At 39.2% G+C, this 23,641-nt stretch overlaps 1 protein-coding gene across 1 annotated transcript in view; it reads right to left on the bottom strand.

Annotated features, from left to right (window-relative positions):
• Positions 1–4,945: 4,945 nt before the first annotated feature.
• The window catches only part of LOC122796372 (M-phase specific PLK1 interacting protein), a 30,069-nt gene continuing 11,373 nt past the window's right edge, over positions 4,946–23,641 (bottom strand). The window contains exon 2 of the mRNA XM_044064808.1: positions 4,946–6,026. Within this exon, the coding sequence (XP_043920743.1) occupies positions 5,826–6,026 (201 nt within the window). The 3' untranslated portion in view covers positions 4,946–5,825. The remainder of the gene's footprint in view (positions 6,027–23,641) is intronic.

Raw genomic sequence — 23,641 nt, 5'->3', positions numbered from 1 at the left:
GACTTGGAGAAGAAAGGAAACAGGATACACCTCTGGCAGAGTTCTGTGTCTATTCTGACTAGAGACAACCTACTACAGATTATATTGACACAACTTTTCGATCCTTGGGTATAGGGACTAAATGGCATAAACAAAGTGCAGCTACACTTCCTTTCACAAGACGTTATGCAATATGCAAACATACTCGCCAAATCCAGAAAACGCATATGAAGAGCAACAGCAAACTCATTAGCCCTTGCATACGTATGGAAGGGCAAAGAGTTGAGCCCCTAGCCTACTGCTAGGATAGACTCTGCACTGCTTCTCCCTGTCAGACAATTTCTCCTTTCCAGAACCCTGGCAAAAGCTCTTCCAAGTAGACAGAAGCATGATTCCTTTATAAACTACCCTCTCCCCATGCCTGTTTTTGAAAAATGGGTGCAGCCTCTCAGTCGGTCCAGGCTTTCCACAAAATTAAAAAAAAAAATGTTAATCCATGCAAGTGTTAAACTAACATCTCTAGCTGGATCTCAAGTATCTTCATAGCGATGCCACAACAAAAACTGTTTAATTACATAGAAGTGGATCACATTTCCCATTTCTGGTACTACCTTTTTAGATGCTCTTTCTGCTTCTCCAAATGTTCCCTAGCCGAGGTCAACATCTCATCTCCCTTTCTGAAAGCAGAATGGGCAATATTCTACCTTCAAGTCACAAAGCAGTTTGCCAGTACCATGATGAAATCATCCTGAACTTAAAAATTCGCCAGGATCTTGCCAATCTCTTCCTACACCTAAATCTTTCACATGGAGAATGCCATAGCTGCTTCCTTTCAGACATGCCAGCGATCTCTACTTATAGTACTGTACAGAAAGCCTCTAATTTTAGGACTTCCTGTACTGCAGATTACCACCAGTGAGCAAAGGGATACCATTACAGCATGATGCTTTCCAACGTGAAGATCTCTACCACTGTCTCAACTACTACAATCTTGAATAAGGTCCAATTAGACTACACACTCCAAACCTTCTTGATATAAATACATTTAGTAGTGACAATTGAAGTCATCCCAAAAGTAAGCATTGACTAGGCAATGTCACTTATTTTTCCTAGGTCTGGCCATCTCATGCCTCACAATACAGAGATGCAAAGGTCCAAACAGTACATAGAACATCCCTTGAATATACGGCATATTAGCCTAAATGAGGGTCTTTTGGAATTTCGGCCACAAGAAGAAAAAAATATGAACACTCAGATCCAGAATAACAGACAGGTAAGCTATGTACTCATTAGATCCACCCCTAAGATCAGATTAACATGTCTTAAAAGGTAGGCTACTATATTAATTTATTCTGTATCGAAGACCAAAGGTGATCGATTTGTCATGTATTATGGTTTAAAGTTTGTTTACCAACACAGGGCACTGGTCCCAAACATTTTTTTTTTTTATTGGTTGCAGTAACATTACTTTGACCAATAACTGTATAGGAAGAGGATATTTCTTACATATGAGAAACAGTTACTAACTTTTAACGTTTTCTTTTAAATACTATTTTTATTCTGATCATGGGTAAACTGTAGGTTTATCAATGGTTTTTACCTTTACGTTTCTTTCTCCAAAACTTGTTTATTAGGATACAAGACAGAGTTTTAAAAACATTATAAAATCAGAGCAGTTCAAGTGATCATGTCAAAGTTTGAATTGGGTGAGATTTTAGCTAATTCACAATCTGAACATGCAACATTGTATTGTTTAGTGTGCTCTCGGAGTTGACTTACCAAAGCAGGTGATGGGGAGGGAGGCAGGGTAGCTTGCATTTATTCTATTTTACATTGGTTTACCAGGAAAGTCCGACTGGACACCGGTCCAGTTTCAGCAAAGGTCCGAGGAGAAAAGCTCCAAAGTTAACATTAACAGTATACATATTGAATACAATACACAAAAATGTATAAAAAGTAAAAAAATTTAAGTACGTATGTAGTAAACAGACAAATCAAGATTACAAGATGGTAAGTAAGTAGGACTACAGTTACAAGGTTGCTCTGAGACAGGCAGATTAGTACATAGTTGTACCAGAGACAGGTAAATACATGTGCAAGTCATATAATTTTCTATGGAATACGCAGACAATTTTTGCAGATGACAGTATGTACAGTAAATGCTCAGTTAACCGGCACCTATGCAGATTGGTAGATGTGTTGTTTCTGGTTGCATGAGAGTTACTATTAAAAATAGGCCTGACTAATACTGTACTCTATACTATTTTTGTTTGTTTGACTTACTCTGGGGTTGTGGAGAGAGGGAATGTATTCCGATCTTCCTTTTATCTAAAAACATAAGGTATGCTTCTGTGCAAGGGAACCAAAGTGCAACACATGAATATTTTACTGTACTACTACATTTTTTTTCTGGTTGCTTGCGTTCCAGTTAACTGAGAGTTTATTGTATGTTGTAGGAAGGTAATCTCCATCTCCCACAACCCACTACATGTTTTATTATACTATATACACACCTACTTTCAATTAAGGAAAGTACGATCCATTGAATCTAACTTACCCAATCTTCATCCAACGAAACTGCATTTTACAGAAAAAAATGAACTGCTGAATTCATCTCTCAGGCAAAGGAACCAATGGACCACCATGATAAATTGTACCCTTTTCCCTGTGTAGTGCAATCTCAGTCTTGGCATATTTAAGTGGGGGGGGGCTTGGGGTTCATGTCTTTCTGTTGTGTTGTTTGCATGGTGGTCCAGTGGTTCCTTTCCCTGGGAAAGGAATTTAGCAGTTCGTTGTTTCGTTAAAATGCAGTTTCAGTGGATATTAAGTGGGTAAAATTAGATTTGATGGATCGTACTTTCGTTGATTGAAAGTAGATCCATTACATATACCCACACACACTAACTTGGACATTGCACAAAAGTGGGGAAAAGGGCAAATACCCAGACCCCACTGTACTTCGATCTCGCATACAAAGCAGCCGGCAAGCTGAAAAACAAGGCAGAGAAAGCATCTGCCCTTACAGACTGTAATATTTATTTATTTGCAGTTTGATTACCGGGCAAGTCCGTATATATTACACACACACACAGACACACACTTCTGTCTAGTTTGTATGTGCCTTCATTTCATTACATCTCCTTATGAATCATTTGGTTGATTTAATGCAGTGTGAGTCTATGTAAAGCATGGTTGCTATGTGAATTTTCTAAGTTTAGATGAAGTCTCTTGAATAAGATGGGAAAAAAACATTTATTAAAAAGTTATTTTCATATAGATTTATCTATTTATTGATTGGTGCTTCTTTGTTTTACGGATTGTATTTCTGGCCAGTCATGCACTACATTTTAATTTAATATTATGGGTCAGCTATGCACCTGGTGTAGCCTGATATTCAATCTGTTCCCCACACCCCAGCAGCAGCAGGTGGCCTAAGATTTTACATGTTTTGTCTTGCACTTATTCTAAGAGCAGACCATAGGATTTAAACAGTTCAACAAAGGAAGAGAGATGAAGGTGCAAATATGCACTTGCACTCCTTGACCCCCTATAATGGGAATGGAGGACCATGGTCTTCAGACTGCATTTCAGCAAAGTACTGAAACAGAGGTGTCAGGCTTGGAGTATGCGGCTATACAGCAAAAGCCGACAAATGGTGCCCCACAGCAGTCCTAAGCCTAATGCTCACTTCAGACCCTAAAAAGGGTGAAAAATCAGAATCAATCTCAGCCGATAGCGCAGCCATGAGTTAAATTCCTAGACTGCTTACCACCACCATGTAGAATGCCCTCTCAATTTCCATTTGAAAAATGTGACTAAGCAAGTTGCTTAAGTGACCAAAACTCTTACTACTAGTTAACTCTGAAAACAGAAATTTTCCTAGTGAATTTACTCATTTAAACAAATATTAGTTAAAAAAATTTTTTTTTTTTTTTTTTGGGGGGGGGGGGGGTCTTCTTTACACACACATCAAGGGAACCCATTCCAAATGAAACGTTGAGGAAGACTGCTTCATAGAAACTGTGAGATGCAGCCAGAATGAATTGCCAAAACTAGCAACAGGGGCTGACTGACAAACCAGTAAATATTAAAAATGCTTGGGAAACCTCGAACAAGACAGCATGAGAAATGAGGGTTACCTGTAGCACTATTAGTCTGTCAGTCTGGTTATGCCCATTCCCCCCTTCTGCTGACTTGTTTGCTTAAACGTGTTGCACTGTGTAACGTGTTGTATGTCACACTACATTAACAAGCAACATGAACTTCCTGAAAGACTGGTAAAAAGTCCAAAAATCCAGAGACTGATGACACTAGTGTTCAAATTCAAACAGCAGCATCTGTTGCAAAGATCACACTCAAAACATAATATTCTTGCACTCTAACACACTGGCCCTACCTTTCAAATGAACACAATTTTGCAGAAAGTCTCCAATTTTACCCCATTCCATGCAATTTATTTTTTGTACAGCACCAAGAGTTAGTCAGGCCAGTAAATAAGGAGTTTTACTTCTTATTTTTCAGAAAAATGCATACTGGAGACAAAACCTGTTCTATTAACCGTTTAACTGAATTAGAGTAATACTTAAAAAACGTCCCCAGTTTTGGGACTTTACCCCCTCCCCTCGATTACTTTAGGTTTCCTACAAAACTCTTGAGCAAAGAATTTAAGAGGTATGCAATGACTTAATAGATAGCAGTTTCAACACCACTTGATGTTTAGGAAAGGCAATTTCAACTAAAAGGATTGTTACCATTCAGGAACACAATACAAAAACCTTATTCTATAAAAGTAAAATGAGTAAGCTTCTTCTGTAAAACCCCACCTTTTATAATTTATCAAAACTACATACATTAAGAGTTTCCAGCAATGAAACCCATCCAAACAAGTTATTTTTATTTAATTAATAAGTGCACATTGAACAGTATTCAGCAGGTGGTATTAGATGATAAAAAAAAACAGACAAGCTTATGTAAAACTCATTTATTGTTGCCCTCAAAATTGTGAGGATATATTAAAACAAGTTTCCAATAATGGAATCCATTCAAATGCAATTTTTCTTTGTTTGCACTTTGAACAATATTCAAACAGGTGATATCAACTGTTAAAAAATTAAACAATCTGTTTTATTGATTATTAGACTTAAGAAAAACATATAACCTGTACAAAAGTCAATTAAAACATGTGGTGTATTTAAACAGCTAAGGGATGCAGACTTTTTTTTTAAACAATTAAGGTTATTTTCCATAAGGAGGTAAAAAAAAAAAAAAAAAAAAACACTAAATTTTGCCTCAGTGAATGCTAGTAAAATACAAACTGTTGACTGCAGCTACAGCTAAGGCATGCATTTGGACAAAAGTATAAATTATTCAAACTAAATAACAGAAGTTGCTCTATAAAGACAAACCAGCTATTGCAGATTTTTTTCATCTAAAGTTCTGACATTGGAGTTATAATAAAAATTCTTATAAAATAGTAAACACAAGCATAAAACAACTTTTTTCTTAAATCTCAACAACTTCATATCATGTTAAAATTAAAAATATTGTAAATCAAAAATGTATCTCCAACTCCCATCAAACTTACAAAAGAGGGTAAGTTTATACTCTGGTCTCCATTTTGCACAAGTATGATCAGCTTTTGAAACCTATTTGGAAATAAAAAAATAAAAAAGTGCTGGTGACTGATGTTTGCTCTTCAGACAGAGCATTTCTAAGATCTTAAGAAATTTAAATCCGTTACAAAGATGCGTCACTCCTTTGTTGACAGCTGAGTAAGGCCTTATGAAAACCCTTCCTCTCATGCATCTGCAGAAGCAAGCAGTCCTGGACATGATCCAATGGATGCACTAACTGAAATATCTCCCCCTTCTACCAGTGTTTGTTGTTTGCTCCACATTGTACTGCTGTTTTACATCTGTAACAGAAACAGGCTCTAGACCAGCCCATGGGTTCTCAACCATTGAAGGCTTGTAATAGTTCTCCACATCAGATTTGCGCCTATCTCGACCATACTGTGGACCAAATGGTGTAGAAGTTCTGGGTGACCCCTTTGGGGAAAAAAAAAAAAGTTAATACTGCTTTTGCTAGTCATTAATTATTGGCTTGAAACAAGTGACAGTTACATAAAAGTCTCAATTCGAAATGTAAATGAAAACATGTAACAGATGAGCTTAAACACTGTGGACATTCCGAAATACATGTGTGAAGAATTATTATGTTTTATGAGCTTACCTGAAGTGCGAGATGTTTTGAAGTAGGGGAAATAACCCAAGACAAAACACAAACTTTCTGTATAGTTCCCTCATTTGCTCATGAATTCTAATGCTTCAGAACAGGTACCTACATTTTAAAATTATTGTAGGACACCTGGCAAATTATTTAGAAAACACTTTAAAAGCTTGTTACCATACTGTTTTAAAGCTGCAGTCACATTAGTTCATCACAGATATATGACTGCATTTTAAGCAGAGTATGGGGTATCGCACACAGAAAAAAACTTAATTTAAGCATCATTCCCTCACTCTCATGCCCGTATTAGTTTTGGCACACTGACTTTCTGTAAAACAGACATGTCATTTTGTTCATTTCTTCAGGTACTTGTCATGTAGACTTTTGCATGCCAAAGCTCGGGCGGAGGGGGGGGGGGGGTCATTTAAATAATTAAGTATGCAAATAATTCTAGCTCAAGAGCCCTGGAAAATTACAAAAGATGACAATCCCACAAACTGGCTAGGCTAGAAAGTGCGGCCTGGAAAAGTAATTACCTTAACACAATTATTTCAAGCTTGTCATTCAAAGCTGAGGCCGTAGTTTGTTCTATATTAATCTAGAGTTTGTAATGACCAAGAAAATTTTTGAAAGCTTAGCAATCCTTTTTTGACATCATCTTGCTCATTTTTTTGTGATTCTGCTAAATTTTGTATGCTTTTTCAAAACCAGATTCCATCATCAAGTTTACCGATTCAAACGAACTCCAACAATGAAAAGACATTTCAACCACGATACCCCAATAACACCAATAATTTCTGACCGGATTTCATCCATTTCCACAGCACTGCCACCACGGCAGTGTTTTAAAACATGCAATGCTCACTTCTACAAAAAAGGACCCAGTTTTGACGGCTGTTTCGGGCACTCCCTACTGAAAAGAGGAGTTGCATAAAGTACTTCTTCTACCTCCAGCTATGTACATAGTGTATATCCCTTTTTCTCCACCAATGTCCTGCTTCTCCTCCACTACTAAATCACCAGACAGTTGGCAAAAGCAAACTCGATATCCACCCCCCTTCTTTTCGCTTTGGTGCATGCCAGAACTACTGCCTTCCTGGTTTGTCCACACCAGTGTGGCAAATATGGAAACCTACCCACTAGCACTGTACAAAACACTCTCTTACATTAACATTACTGGATTCCTACTGGCGACAACTATAGTTTTCAGAAGATAAAGATAATTTTACTTATCTTGATGAACAATAAAAATCTAGAAAACACCTCCATGCCTGGGAAGGTACAGCCAGAAAAATATTCAACCTGGCAAAGCCGCAAGTTAAAGACAAGGATAAAACCTGCGATTTACTCAAGACTATTAACCAGAAAGATAATCTAAGAGTAGTGCAAACAGTTCTTCTGCATTAACCAGGAGACTTGCATTGTTTATAATATTTCACATGTTGCAGCAAGGTTAACATGATGTGGCAAGCAACGCTTGACATATTAAGTCAGACGTACATTTAAACATTTCAAAAATGACAACATCAAAGAGAAGCTGTATGCCACTGCCCATAAGCAGACCACGAACAATGACAATGTCTGTAAAATTCGGAATGGGCATTAAAGTACATGCACAGTAGCATTCATCAAAGTGCTGCCTGACAATGGAATGGGTGAGAAGGTGTGCCCCAGTTAGTGACGGATAAGCACAGCTAACAACTTTCATTCACACCAAGACTGCTACAGAGGGAAGGTCTGGAATTGAAAAGGTTCAGTTCTGAGCATTTAAATTAAAGAGCATTTAAGAGGAGGGAGTGTGGTGTCAGCAAGTTAAATGTAGTGCCACCCTCCAATGCAGTCTTTTTTTTTTTTTATTCCATTTTCCCCCTCCCTACATCACCATGATGTTATTTAGCATTTGTAGATCACTTAGCAGCTCTCAGATGAGCCCCCCATTCACACTCTCTTATAGGTTAATACTAGGCCAGCTGACCATTTGGGCTATTTTAAGCCTACATGAAATCCAGACTCTAAGAACTCAAGTCACCACCAGTACCAAAACGTGAATTTGAGTGCTTTTGTCAAAGTCTGTATATCAAATTACTTCCTCAGAATACCTTCTACTGCTAGGGTCCTTACTAATTTCCACATCCAAAAAATTAATCTTAATTTCATTATATGAATGTGAGAATCTCAAAAAAGTTTGTACTACTGTCAAGGTAGGACAAAAATTTGTCCAATTCCTCCCCAATTCCACACCAAGGAAAAAACAAATCAGTATACCGAAAAAAATGTCCAGATTTTAAAATGGGAGGTGAACAAAAATGTTCCCACATCACCATATTTGCGAAACCAGGGGCGCAAGTGGCCCCCATTGCCACACCTGTCTTCTGTAAGAAAATCTGACTTTCAAAAAAAAAAAAAAAACATTTTGCAAAATAGTTTCCATAAGGGTAACCAAGATACCCACTTGTACATTACTAAATTGCTTAGTTTCAAACAAAAAATTCTTCAAACCACTCTATTCCTAGTGCATGGGGTATAACACTGAATACATTTACAACATCTACCGTTAAAAAGGTCATATCATCACATTTTATATTATTTAATTTTTGCAAAAAATGCAATGAGTCAACACAAATATGTTCTTCACTTTTTAAAACATCTTTAAGCACAGTGTCAACATTTTCCCAAAGTGTGAATTTTAGAGCCCTTTGCAGTAGCCATCAGCCTCATTAGGGGGTTATTAATATCTTTATGTATCTTCGGGATGCCGAAGACACTCAGCACCCTGGGGTATTACAGTAAGCTCTCCTTGGTCTCCATCATGTCCTTAAGCATAAGATCTTTCTATTGAAAATATTCACAATATTTATAGAAATCTCAGCGTAAACATTTTCATCCAATAATAAAATATTAATTCTGTTAGAGTAATCTTGTCTGGTCATTACCACCACCCCACCACCCTTGTCGGGTTTAACCACCTGTAAACTTTTATCTTTGCATACTTTAAATAATAAAGTCCTCTCTTGTTGAGTCAAATTGTGTAAAGTGTCACATATGCTACCATTCAACATGGCTCTAAAAATCAAATTCACACATCCTTTCAAATAACAAAACAATTCATCAATGGCGGATTATAAACTTATCTTTTTCCTTAATATACATTGGCTGTCCTCTAAATCCAGGTTATTGAATATCAATTTAAAATTAAGTTTCCGAACGTAAAGTTTTGAATCTAAAATGAGGTCAGTAATTATTGAACGCCAATTATCACTAAACTGAAAGTTTTACTAAATAAATTGGCTACATTCACGTCTAATGGTGTAGACAGCTTATTCAGCAATTTTCTCGGCACGTACCTGGATATTCCAGGAATAATAGTTCATTGGATGTTTCTTTTCCTGACACTATTCCCCCGGGACAAATGCCTAATCAGAGAGGAGTAGAAGGGAGTAGTAACGTACGTAGTGATTCTGGTGGTTGTAATATGTATAACCTTGAGAATTGGTTAAACAGAGACTTTACGTTTAATGCTCACAGTTCTGGCAGACAAGTACGTTCATTTCAACAGTCGTTAGATGTCTTTGAACATAAATTGCTCAAGTGCAAGAAACTGCAGCTTGAAAATGCATACTTCTTGCAATGCATTAAGAATAAACTGGTGCCTAAAGGGTTGAGGCACTGGAAGTACCCCACAAGGTTAATGGCCGGTTCAGCCCTTTTTAAAGAGCTGATTCATCTTTTCGATAGACAAAGATGTGAGCTGATGGAAATTCTTATCAAACAATCAGATCAATATTGATAGACTGCAATGTGAGTCAAGTGATTCAGATAAAACCACACTGTCTCCTCCTATCAAGAGGTGTTTGATAAGAGTGACAATAGACAATGAAATCAAGACTAGAAAAGAAAAAAGTTCAATAGAGTTGCTTGCTACTGAGATTTGTCTGCATACATCAACTGGACATAAGCTGATTTAAGTATATTTCCTGCATTTTATTGTGGTTTTAAAATTTGGACTGATTCCTCAGATCTAGCTCTGTTGAAACTGTCTTGTGTGTGTGTGTGTGTCTGAAGCTCTGCACTAGTTGTTAAACTGCTCTGAAATTCCTTTAAGTGTTAATTAGCTTGGGGGGTTTCTGATAACATTAAAACCTGTGTTGGTTACATCTCTTGTAATCATTTTAAATAGAGTTGCTTGCTACTGAGATTTGTCTGCATACATCAACTGGACATAAGCTGATTTAAGTATATTTCCTGCATTTTATTGTGGTTTTAAAATTTGGACTGATTCCTCAGATCTAGCTCTGTTGAAACTGTCTTCCCCACCCCCCCTCCCTGTTCTTGGTTGTAGTTTAAATTTGGTGGCTTTTGCAGTGCCCGCCCCACTGTAGATTTGATCTAGGACACTCCCCCAGTCCCATCTCTTTACCGCATTCTAATAAACACTTTCTGCACTTGCTTTTAGTCCTTTTTAATTTAATTACATTTTTTTCATACTGTGTGTGGACTAATATTGCTACATACTCAAGTGTGCCAGCTTGCACTGCATGTGAATTGTTTTTATAGCATTTACTGTCTGTTTTTTTCCTTGTCTCTGTAAAAAAACAAAAAAATCTCTTGTTTTCCTGCCTTACTGAACTAGAGTAGTCCAGTTTCAGAGTTGCTGATCCCTGGGCTTTGTTTTTAGTTCCTGTTACTGATCCATTGCCTTATTAGGAAGGAGGGAAGTTTCTTTGCTTACCAGTGGGAGTGGGAAGCACTGAGCAGCCTTTTTGTCCGATTTGGTGAAGTTTCAGCCAGAAACTAGTAGTCCATTGGTCGTTTTGGGCCATTTCCTAGCTCCTTTCAGCCCCCTGCTATAAAACACGCTAAACACACGTTTTCCAGCTTGTACCAACTCAGCACAGATCCTCGTGGTGGCCTGCAAAGTGATCCAAGCAGCAGAGAGCTGAAAGAGTGACTTTCTACCAGATATAAGTATTTTTTGTGGCTTTCCCACTGTTATTAAGCTAGCGACTGCATTTCGCCTGTTTTACTGCTGCTTTAAGTGATTTCTGCATTTTACACTGTTTATTGCACTTTAAGTTACTAATTGTTGCAAATTGTTTTTGTAGGCTACACACTAAAGTGTGCTAGCCGATTTACAGCATTTACTGTCTGTTTTTTTTCCTTATCTCTGTAATAAAACAAAAAAATCTCTTGTTTTCCCGCCTTACTGAACTAGAGTAGTCCAGTTTCAGAGTTGCTGATCCCTGGGCTTTGTTTTTAGTTCCTGTTACTGATCCATTGCCTTATTAGGAAGGAGGGAAGTTTCTTTGCTTACCAGTGGGAGTGGGAAGCACTGAGCGGCCTTTTTGTCCAATTTGGTGAAGTTTCAGCCAGAAACTAGTAGTCCATTGGTCGTTTTGGGCCAATTCCTAGCTCCCTTCAGCCCCTGCTATAAAACACGCTAAACGCGTTAGCTGAGTTGCCACTGTTGCACACAAGAGCAGCGGCGGTTAAACTATTCGGGCCATCTAAATTCCACTCTTCAAATTTTCCCTTAGAACTACCTTCCTCGAGCTGTACTGCTGATCTAACCAGCATATCCTATAACTGAAAAGTTCATCTCTACTTGATTCCCAAGTAGACTATTCTCTATCTGTAAAGCCTAGCACTTACTCCTACAGTACTTGCACCTTGATAAAGCACTCTTATTATAGATAGTACCCCACCAGCCTAAAACCCACTTCCCCCGGAGTCCTTTGAAAGTCTCTTGTCGAGGGATCAGTTGCTAGTGTCCTCTCCAGCTCAACTGGTGAACCTGGGAATATTGAGGCAATGTTACAATTGCCTCATGTACACAGACAATCCTCTCCTTCTCCCACAAAACACAAATACATGCGAGAGATGCAACTATACGGCCAAACTGGAGGCTGAGCTCTCTCAACATAGGACTGGCAAGACCAGACAGGAGGAGAAGGTAACCACACACAATGCATACCCAGTCACACATGGTACCATCACAACTTCAAATCATACACATACTCACACAAAGACATACTCGGAGGCTCTGATCAAAAATTTACCAAAACAGCAGAGGCCACCAAAGCAGACACCCAAACAACTACCACCTCACGACCCAACACATGCAACACATAGACCACACAGAGTGTCAAACAGTCACAGCCCTTAAGGCCAAACAAAATGCCAGACACACTTGTCATTGGTGATTCCATAGTCAGACACACTGACGTCCCGCTCACCAGACTGAGTAAGGAGAAGGTCACAGTAAGCTGCCTGTCGGGCGCTAGAATCCGCCACATAACGCAAGCACTCAGGTCTCTCAACAGCAGGTACAAGTACGACTCAGTCATTGTCCACGCTGGTGTCAACGACCTGAGACGTACCTCCTTGGACTACATGAAAAGGGACATCGAGGAGCTCTCCGATTATGTAGCCCAGGCAGGTATGACCCTGACCTTGAGCAGTATCCTACCTTCACCTAGAATGATGCCACAATACAGTGATAAGATGATCAGCTTTAATAATTGGCTTAAATTCTGGTGTCATTCAAAGGGGATCCAATGTCTATCTGCCTGGGATGACATGCTGGACAAGCCACGCTGCTTCGCAAGGGACGGCTTGCACCTGTCACCCCTGGGCTTCCGGATATTGGCAAAGGCTCTTGCCACCCCCATAGTGCCTTTTTTAGGCAAGGCTCAAATTCTAAACCTACCACCCTAGAACACCAAAAAGGAAAAAACTAAGGGTAATGCTGCTCAATGCCAGAAGTCTCAATCTCAAGATGCACGCACTCGAGGCCCTTCTCAATATGGAGAACATCGATGTCTGTGCTGTGACAGAAACCTGGTTCAAGGCTCCTGGGAGCACCCCAGCACTAACAGGTTTCACCTCATATCATGCGTTCCGGCCCCAAAATCCAGACAACACCAAGAAAGGAGGGGGGGTGTCCATATTCATAAAGGACACCCACACCTCAAGGTTGGTGGCAACGCACGATGCATCGGAGACCATCCAGGTGCAATTAACCATAGGCAAGACTGCTCTGCAATTTGTAGCATGTTACAAGCCACCTTCTCAAACTCAGGAACCTCACATGGCCTTCCTGAAAACATTGGAGGGGATAAATGTATCTCCAAACACCATCATACTAGGTGACTTCAACTACCCTAATATAGACTGGGAACACTACTCAAGCCCGAACACTCTAACCCAAAGATTCCTGGAGTTCATAAACTCAAATGCCATGGAACAACTAGTCACCATCCCCACAAGAGGAGAAAACATACTTTATCTCATCATCACGAACATGGGATCAAAATGTTCAACACCGGAAGTATACCCCTCACTGGTGAGATCAGATCATAAACTAATCTCGCTGGAGGTCCTCATCCCGCCCCCACCTGAAACAAAAAAGACCACAGTGAAAAACTTCTCAAAAGCCGATTTCACACTTCTAAAAACTAGTGTGGTCTCCTTTAAGGCCCCTGAGCCAGTGGTAAACATTACTCAAACCGCTGAATCACTTACAAATGCCTTCTACCAGGCCCCTGAGCCAGTGGTAAACATTACTCAAACCGCTGAATCACTTACAAATGCCTTCTACCAGGCCCCTGAGCCAGTGGTAAACATTACTCAAACCGCTGAATCCCTTACAAATGCCTTCTACCAGCACCTACAGGACTGCATGGATCAGGCAATCCCAAACAAAACTAAGACTCTCTGTACCAAAGGCAAGCGTCCAGTCTGGTGGACCCCAGCCATAAACAAGCTCTACAACAAAAGGAGGAAGCTACTACAAGATAGAGCAAAATCCTTGAAAGGTAAGACACCTTTGATCATTATAAGTAAAAAACTAAGAGCTCTCATAAAATCATCCAAGGCAAATTGAGAGAAAAATCGCCAAGGACTCTAAAGACAATCATAAGGCCTTCTTTAGCTATGTTAGAAACCTAGGAGGAAACTCCCAGATATGCTCAGAATTAGTTCAAAATGATGTGAAAATTACTGAACCTACACACATTGCCAACATACTGGCTGACAGGTTCAGTGCAAACTTCTCCCCTCCCCCAAAAGGAGAGATATCTATTCCAGAGGATTGTAGCCCCCAAACATCTCCAACGCCCAGGTGAGAACTGCCCTCACTAAGGCAAAAACACAGCATCCATGGGACCGGATGGTGTCCCCAGCTGTGTGCTTCACGAACTCAACGAGGAATTAAACCCACAGTTAGGACAGCTGTTTAATCTTAGCCTCACCTCAGGATACGCACCCAAGGAGTGGCGCACGGCGACTGTGGTCCCACTTCATAAGGGCGGTGCCTCCACAGACCCTGGAAATTACCGCCCCATTAGCTTGACAAGCCTTATCTGCAAAGCCATGGAGAGGATCATAATGGAACTCATAAATAAAGACATAGGGAACTTGCAGACTTTGGATCCAACCCAGTTTGGCTTTGTCAAAGGCAGATCCTGCCTCTTAAACTTGGTTGACTTTTTCGAGACAGTCACCAAGGCCATTGATGAGGGAAAGGCAGTCCATACAGCCTACCTCGACCTGGCAAAGGCCTTCACACAATACCCCACTCAGGTATCATCGAAAAACTCATCAGCTTGAATGTAAACCCATACATCACAAGATGGGTTGCAAACTGGCTAAGTGACAGAACCCACAGGGTCAGAGTTGCTGGAGCCATGTCAAACTCAAAGCCCGTCACAAGTGGTGTCCCACAGGGCTCAGTCCTGGGTCCACTCTTGTTCGCATCTACTTTTCTGAAGTACAAGCAAACACAGGAGGGTTATGGCTGACAAAGTTTGCAGATGACTGCAAACTGGGCGCCATAGTCGAAAACACATCTGACACAGATATCCTCCAGAAGGGCCTCACAGAAACGGATAACTGGTGCCAGAGCCATGGCCTGAAGTTAAACGCCAAAAAATGCATAGTCATACCCTTCGGGAAAAACAAGGTTACCCCTAGCTACCATATAGGTGGCAATCCAGTGAGCACAGAAAAAGTCATCAGGGATCTGGGGACCCAGGTTGACAGTAGCCTTTCGTTTTGACACTCATGTTGCTAAAGTAGTTAGGAAAACCTTCTATATCGCCCACCTGATCATGAAGGGATTCACATCTAGATCAAGGGAGGTCATCGTCCCCCTGTACTCATCACTCATTAGACCTATGATTGAGTACAATGCCTCGTTCGGAATGTATCTGACCAGACACCTGCTGCAGCTTGAAAGGCCCCAAAAGTTCCGCACCAAACGGATAGAGGGTCTCAAAAATATGTCTTATGCTGCCCGACTGGAAGAACTCCAGCTCTATTCAGTCTCATACCGCTTGCTCAGATGTGACCCGTGCCTGACATACAAGGCCATGTCAAACCCAGATTTGATGAATATGCTTCACCTCAAAAAATCTAGATCCCTCAGAACCACAAGGGCGAGAGACTTAAACCTTGACACGGTTATAAATAGAACGTGCTGGAGGGACAGATTCATCACCCAGAGACTCCCTATGCTGTGGAACAAAATCCCGGTACATGTGAGGCAGAGCACCTCGCTGGCCTTGTTCAAGAGGAATCTTGACCAATGGATGGGAGATAGCAGATATACCCCAGGGATTACTTCAGTGTCACTGCTTGACAGAGGCACACCAAAATGATAGGCATAGTTTTTATTCAAACTAAAGGGGTGGCGAAAGCCACATAACTATGGGCTAGGCTTATAAATGCCCTTGGGCAGATAGCCTAGTATGAACCTATGAACCTAAAAGGGACATAAAGGCTTACGCCTCTGGAACCGCCTACCCCAAACCATCGCCCAATGGGATATCTTTACCGGGACCTTTTGATAACAACGATGGTACCACTGGTATAGAAGGGAGCAATGTCTTGAATGAGCAGGCCCCTTTAGGGTGGGCTCTCCCTCGAAGAAGAGAGAATACGCAATCGGCAGCCCTGGGGTTATTACAGACCTTCGCAGAATCAGCAGGACACACATGGCAATGGCAGCGTCACTATCAAGACACGAGGAGACAACACCAGAGACGGAATTAACTGCGGTATTTAAAAAGCGGAACTGGACTTAACACCGACAGATTGTTTATCGGATTACCAAGTTTCTCTCTCCAACTTGGTGACTTTATGTTGTATAACTTTTCATCTATTCTACACCATTAGACATGAATGTAGCTTATTTGTTTAGTAAAGGTTTTAATTTTGTGATAGATGAGCGTTCAAAAATTACTGACCTCATTATACATTTGAAACTTTACTTTTGGAAACTTAAATCCATATTATTGAATATCAATTTAAAATTAGGGGACAACCAATGTATATTAAGGAAAAAAAGTGTGTTTATAATCCACCACTGATGAATTGTTTGATGTCATCTGAAAGGATGTGTGAATTTGATTTTAGAGCCATGTTGAATGGTAGCATATATGACACAAAGTTCTCTCTTGTTGTCAAATTGTGTTATATGCAAAGATAAAATATACGGGTGATGAAATCCGACATGGGGGGGTGGTAATGATCAGACAAGATTACTCTAACAGAACAAATATTTTATTATTGGGTGAAAATGTTTACCAGGAGGTTTCTATAAATATTGTGAATATTTCCAATAGAAAGATCTTATGCTTAAGGACATGATGGATCAAGGAGAGATTACTGTTGAGACAGCTGATTTTTTTAACCACAAAATATCCAAGAGTGCAGAGTATCTTCGGCATCCTGAAGATACGTAAAGATATTAATAACCCCCAATGAGGCCGATAATTAGAGCAAAGGGCTCTAAAATTCACACTTTGGGAAAAATATGTTGACACGGTGCTTACAGATATTTTAAAAATGTGAAGAACATATTTGTGTTCACTTATGGCATTTTTTGCAAATATTAAATAATTTAGAATATGATGATATGACCACCTTTTTAAAACAGTCGATGTACATTTATTCATTGTTATACCCCCATGCACTAGGACTAGAGTTGAAGAATTTTTATGTGAAACTAAGCAATTTAGTAATGTACAAGTGGGTGTCTTGGTTACCCTTATGGAAACTATTTTACAAAAAAATTTTTTTTTTAGGGTCAGATTTTCTTACAGAAGACAGGTGTGGCAATGGGGACCAGTTGTGCCCCCATTTTCGCAATTATTATTATGGTGATGTGGGAAAGAAACATTTTGTTCACCTCCCATTTTAAACATTGCTGAAAATTTTATTTTCAGTATACTGATCATTTGCTTTTTCTTTAGTATGGAAATAGGGAGGAATTTGACACATTTTTGTCCTACCTTGACAGTAGTAGACTTTTGAGAGTCTCACATTCATATAATGAAATTAAGATTAATTTTTTGGATGTGGAAATTAGTTAAGGACTCTAGTAGTAGAAGGTTTGTGAGCAACCTTTGCAGGAAACCTACATACAGGAATAGCTTGCTTCATTTTCAAAGTAGTCACCCACTACATGTAAAAAGAGGATTAGTGAAGGGTCAATTTATCAGACTTGCACAAATGGTTAGTAAAGAAAGTGACTTTCATGTACAGTATACCACACTCATGGATATGTTCAGGGCAAGAGGTTATCCTTTAAAATTTATTGAAAAAATATATTTGGAGGTCAGATTGAGAAGAGAGTGTGTGGAAATATTACACCACTATTAAGGACACATACACCTAGACAAGTAGAGTAGTCTTGGTATTGAACCTCAGGGGAATATTAAGGAACCTTTGTGTTCCTTTATTACTAGGTGTACCACAGATCATGAAAGAATTTATGACATTTTGATTAAGAACTGGCACATTTTTCAAGGCTAAGAGAATGTCATGGATAGACTGGGATGGAAACCTAATTTAGTATTCTAAACAGGAACGACCATTAAGAATTTGATGGAAAGGGATGAGAAGGGGGGAAGTGCACACTGGCTTTAGGGAAACAAAAAGTGTGGGAGTTGAACCCAGTGCAAGTTTGTGATGAATACTAACAAAATAATGATAATTTTATTAAACCCAAATTTTAAGTTTTCATGTAATGCAAGGGGGGTAGTTTATGCCGCCCTATGTACAATGTGCAGGGGTTTTTACATTGGGAAGACTAAGAGGAAGTTAAGAGAGAGAGTTTATGAGCATGTCAGGGATGTCAAAAACGTGAATATTAATAATGCTTTATATAAGCACATACAGAAAAATCCTACACGTAAATTTAAATTTGCTGTACTAGAAAGAGTAAAAATAGTTGTGACTGTGGAAAGGCCTGTTAGAGTTTAAAGAACTCTGCTGGCAAGTTAGGCTTAATGCCTCGGTTTTCCCAGGTTTGAATGACTCCATTAGTATTGGCTGTTGCCTGTTTAGGCTTCGGCCTTATATGAATCATTTTTAACTTTCAAAATTTGTTATGTAGGTTTTATGTTTTATACGTTTTGATTACTCGTTCATTCACTCTAAATAGTAGTGTTGTTTTCTGACAGTTTTTTTTAGGGGGCTGGATTTGCTAATTCCTTTATTGGTATTGAATTTTTATTGGCCGGGAATGTCATGTGTTTTTTGGATTTAAATGTAATGTGTTTGTGAGATTTTATATTCTGAGGAAGTCATTTGATACAGACTGACAAAAGCGCTCAATAAAATTCATGTTTTGGTACTGGTGGTGACAGAGTTCTTAGAGTATGGATTTCATGCAGTTCTATTCTAAGCCTATCCAACTTCCCTTTTGTACTTTAAAATTACCCTCATTGTTAGTTACAGATTGGCATTACCCATCCCATGTATGATAATTCCCATGTATGATAATTAAATACTACCATCTGAATACCTGGGAGCATACCACAAAAACTGAGGGGACTCATGCATGGGATAAAGCATTTAGGAGCTACCACATCCTATCATCAGAATACCTGGGAGCAAACCACAAAAACGGAGGGGACTCATGCATGGGATAAAGCATTTAGGAGCTACCTCAGTCCATCAGTAGTACAGGGAGCAGTCCTATGTTTTTTGTTTTTTTATTTGTCTCCATCCATAGATCCAAGTTGTGCTTTAATATGGACATGGATGATCTTTGTTTTATGTAGATGGGGAGTCTGTTCCAGACAAGCAGTATCATCTGCAACATATACCTGTCCTTCCAAACTGTTTTGTTGATGTTGCAGAAAAGCTTTAGATTCCTAGACAGAGTATTTTTGATGCCATTTGACCTGCTGATATGCAGTAAATCCATCAGTAATTATTATACTGATCCTGTCATTTTAGAAAGGACATTTGTTTCAGCTTACACTGTGTATGCCAAGCAATACACATTCTGTTTATACGGCCACCTCTCTGCAACTGTACATCCACATGCAGTCTCTTGCTGAGGCCATTACAGAAAAATAAAGACCTGCCAAACAACTAATCTGAGTGCTCTGCACAAAGCTCAGGGATAAAATTACACTGCAACACTTGGTAAATATTCTGAATTTGGACAAGGAAGTCTTACTTTTACAAAAAGTGAGAGCTCTACAGTCAAGATATCATCTATCGTAACTCTTTGAAGTGACACATTGTTGATGAACAAGCAGGTCACACACCTGCCAAGACTGTGATAGGAGATTATATATATATATATATATATATATATATTTTTTTTTTTTTTATTTGGTTAACAAAATCCTTTTTCACTAATTGTGGAACAAACAGATCAGGTAAGACTTTTACCAGCCTATAGTAAACACAGAACAGAGTCCATTCTGAAGGGAGAACAAACTCACTGAAAAAGAAAATTCCCTCAGTAGGACAGTCCCTAGCTTGACCAATTTGAGGTATAAAACATCTGATAAGCAACATCTAGGGAAAGTCCAACTTATTAGCTTTGTACAAAATAACCATGAAACAATGAAAAATACAAAGTTTCCCTGGCAGTGCACTTCACTGAGAAATACAGGGATGCACTGATCAGTATTACAGTAACACTTTGTCAAGCCAGAAACGACTCCAGATGAGAGATTAATCAACAAATTCTACAAAGAGAAATGAAGTCCTGTATCTTTCTGGACTGTATTAAGAATTGTACTGGAAATGTAAGTTTTATCACAGTTGTAAAGGACTTTTATAAAATGTAGATTTGTTTTAACTTTCTAGTTTGCTGGTTTTATGCCTTTATTTGTTGTCCACTAATTGTTGTCTCAACTAACTTTTAAGTCCCAATGAAGATCTTTCTTGATTGATAAAACTAGGACCTTAGTCAGTCACGTTTGTTCAAGTATAATTTATCTATGGCATTTTATTTTCTCCAAAACTCTGCAGAAATGAGTATACATGACATTTTTAGATAATGGGCTGTGTATCACCACTCTACGCGAGAGCAAACAAACATTCTCCAATAGGGTGTTAATGGACAGATATCAATCCAATAAAACGTACTGGAACACGATACTGAATGGAAATAATTTTAATGAAGAACACAAGTATTAAGCGCTTTCATCTCCATAAAACATAATTCTGATGAAGTCTCGATTTTGTGAAGACAAAAGTGTTTAATACTTGTGTTCTTCATTAAAATTATTACCATCCAGTATCCTGTTCCAGTACGTTTTATTGGCTATTGGACTGGTTGTTATTCGTGCTGGGGCTAATTTTCTTGTGGTTAATGTACAAATATCACCCATTAAAACAAGTCCACTGCTTTGTGGCAGCATATTACGCTGCTCTGAAGCAGGAAAGGAAAAACGCTTGCCACACATATGGCCTTGTTTAGCGAACATGAAGTATAAAAAAAGCAAATATGGAGAAAAAAAGTAACGTGTGCACATGACAGAGAGAGAGAGAAAGAAAAGAAAGAGAGAGAGAGACACACATGGATCTATAGATTCAATTCATACCTTTCAATTTTTTTGAAAAAATGCAACCTTTGGATAAAAACTAAAAGAAAGTAAATACAAATAACTCAGGGACAAATTTTTAAACATAACCCTGATTCACTTAATTCAGTAAGAGATTTAAAATGTCTGACCTCCGTGACAGACAGTAATCTTCACTGATTTACCAGAAAAATCATATTTTCAAGGGACAGAGTGCAATTAGGGACAGTTGAAAAACATGGGGTGGCGGCAATGCCTTAGTCTCAGTTTTATTTTTCTATTCATTTGATCACAATGTGAAATGTACTCAAGACATTTCTGCACTCGCATGATTCTCAGCTGGGGGGGTGCATGTCCTCCTTGTGTTCGCATGGGTTTCCTCTGGGTGCTCCATTTTCCTCCCACATTCTAAACACATGCAGTAGGTGAACTGGACATAACAAAATTGGCTACAGGTACGAGTGCGGTATGGAAGAACTACCATAGCAGGGCTAGCCACCTGGGGGTGTAAAATCTTGGCTCTAGATGGATTGTCACTGTTGACACGCCAACCCCATGTGCAGAAATGGGAAAAGGGGGTTGTGGATGGAGGAATAGAATACTTATACAACTTATATTCTGGATATAAAATACACCCTCAAACCAAAAACCTACATAAGCTACAGCAAGTACAAAACATTACGCAGAGGAACCATTCTACACAAAAACAGAGAGTATATATAATGAAACAAAAACGACCTGGAGCACTCCCATCCTTTCCTCTTGAGAACTCCCTAATTCCTGTGGTGACTCACTACAGGTCGTCTAGTGCTACTGACCAATAGGAGAGTGTGTGCCCACGCCCTCATGACCAGAGTGTGCTCAGCAGGCTTAACACACCATCCAAGTGTCAATCAAGTTATGAGCTATAGCTAACCCCCCCCCACACACACACACACACACACACACACACACACACACCACATGATATATGAAGCAACCACTTCCTAACACTCCTACTCAGCCTTCCATACACCTATCCAACCTTTCTCCAACAGCCATGCCATAAACAGAACACTGGCCATCTAGGCTTCATCTTTCTGCACCTCAGAAATGAGTACATACGTTTTTTTAACCTTAAAATCTATATGAAGATAATTAAAAAAAAAAAAAAATCTTATTCAACTCATATGAGACAATCTGATTTGTACAGTAACTGTACTAGCCAAATATCTCCCATGCAGCTTCCCATTAAAAGTAATGGGAAACTTTTAACATACGATTGAGACATCATGCTATTTCATTATTTTTGCACGTCACTCTCCTCTACCCCATGCAGGTAATAAAAGGACATAGTTAGCTGACACGTCATATTACTACATACTTAAACATCTGAATATTTGATCTTGTCAACCAATTGTAGTACTTTCCCAATAATCTCTAGTCATATGACTGAGATGCAGATGCTCAAATTCCAGGATGTTATTATTTTGCTTTGTTTTCCCCACTTCATCTGTGACTCCCCCAGCAAGAAACAAGAGACCTATGGACACTAGTAATAGTAGAAAGTGCAAATGGAAGAATGCTGTTTTAACTACATAAAAAAATATTGCAACTAAAGTTAGGATGGAGTACCATGTAGCAGCAACTTAAACTATATTAACAGTCCATATTTTTCACAAAAAATTGTCATTCAGACATTGATGGTGATGACCAGAAGTGGCTGGGGGTGGGAGTAGGGTGATGCAAAGAAGAAGCCAAAGAACAGCTAGGCTGATCATAATAAAATGATCATTGTTGTAGTTTGGTGGGAGGGTGGGGACAGAGCATAGTATCTGAAAGACAGAAGGTAAAATACTTACTGTGATCATTTGTTCTTTCACATTTTCTGGTAGGAAACAAACACAGATCTGCTTCCAGTGGTAACACAATACACTGCCCACAGCACAATACAATTACACAATTTAAAAGCTACAAGTTGAAATGAGTTACTCAACTTTATTGCACCCCTGTGATGTAAGGTTCTGATGAGTAAAAGAAAAAAATAAGACACTACCAACAGGAAAAAAAAACACAAAATGGATTACACAGCTACCATTGCCACAAGACTGAGGATGGTCTCTCACCTAACCTGGACCTGACCTTCAGAAGTGCCAGGTAGGTGATGGAGTTACACGCCACAGAGTGGCAATTTGTGGCAACATTACAGAGTTACACCAATGCAACAAGCAGTTACATAAAGGAAAAACACTCTTTGGTACATTTGGCTTTCTAGGAGACCATAGGTGTTGTGCAAGGCTTCCACATATATGAAACAAGGGAAGAACATGGATGTGACTGAGAAGAATGGCATGCTATATATACTAGTGGGTGAGGAACCATTTTTAGACTTCTATGGAAGTCATGGGCCAGTGACAGCAAGAGACAAAGTACATTAGAACAATAACTCAAGATTGGCTTTGTAGTGGTCTCTTTATGTCATCAAACCAGTACTTTGGTCAAAGGAGGTTGTGATGCCCAAGCATGGGCCCAGTAAACAAGGAGCCTCAATCCTCACCACTGGCAACAGTGGGGGACGTACACACTGGGAGGATGACAAGTACACACAGTAAAGTGCAATCTCC

Source organism: Protopterus annectens, chromosome 3.part0 (genome assembly GCF_019279795.1).
Source record: "Protopterus annectens isolate FY-2018-M chromosome 3.part0, PAN1.0, whole genome shotgun sequence".
NCBI lineage: Eukaryota > Metazoa > Chordata > Ceratodontiformes > Protopteridae > Protopterus > Protopterus annectens.
This window is presented reverse-complemented; position numbering and strand designations above follow the sequence as displayed.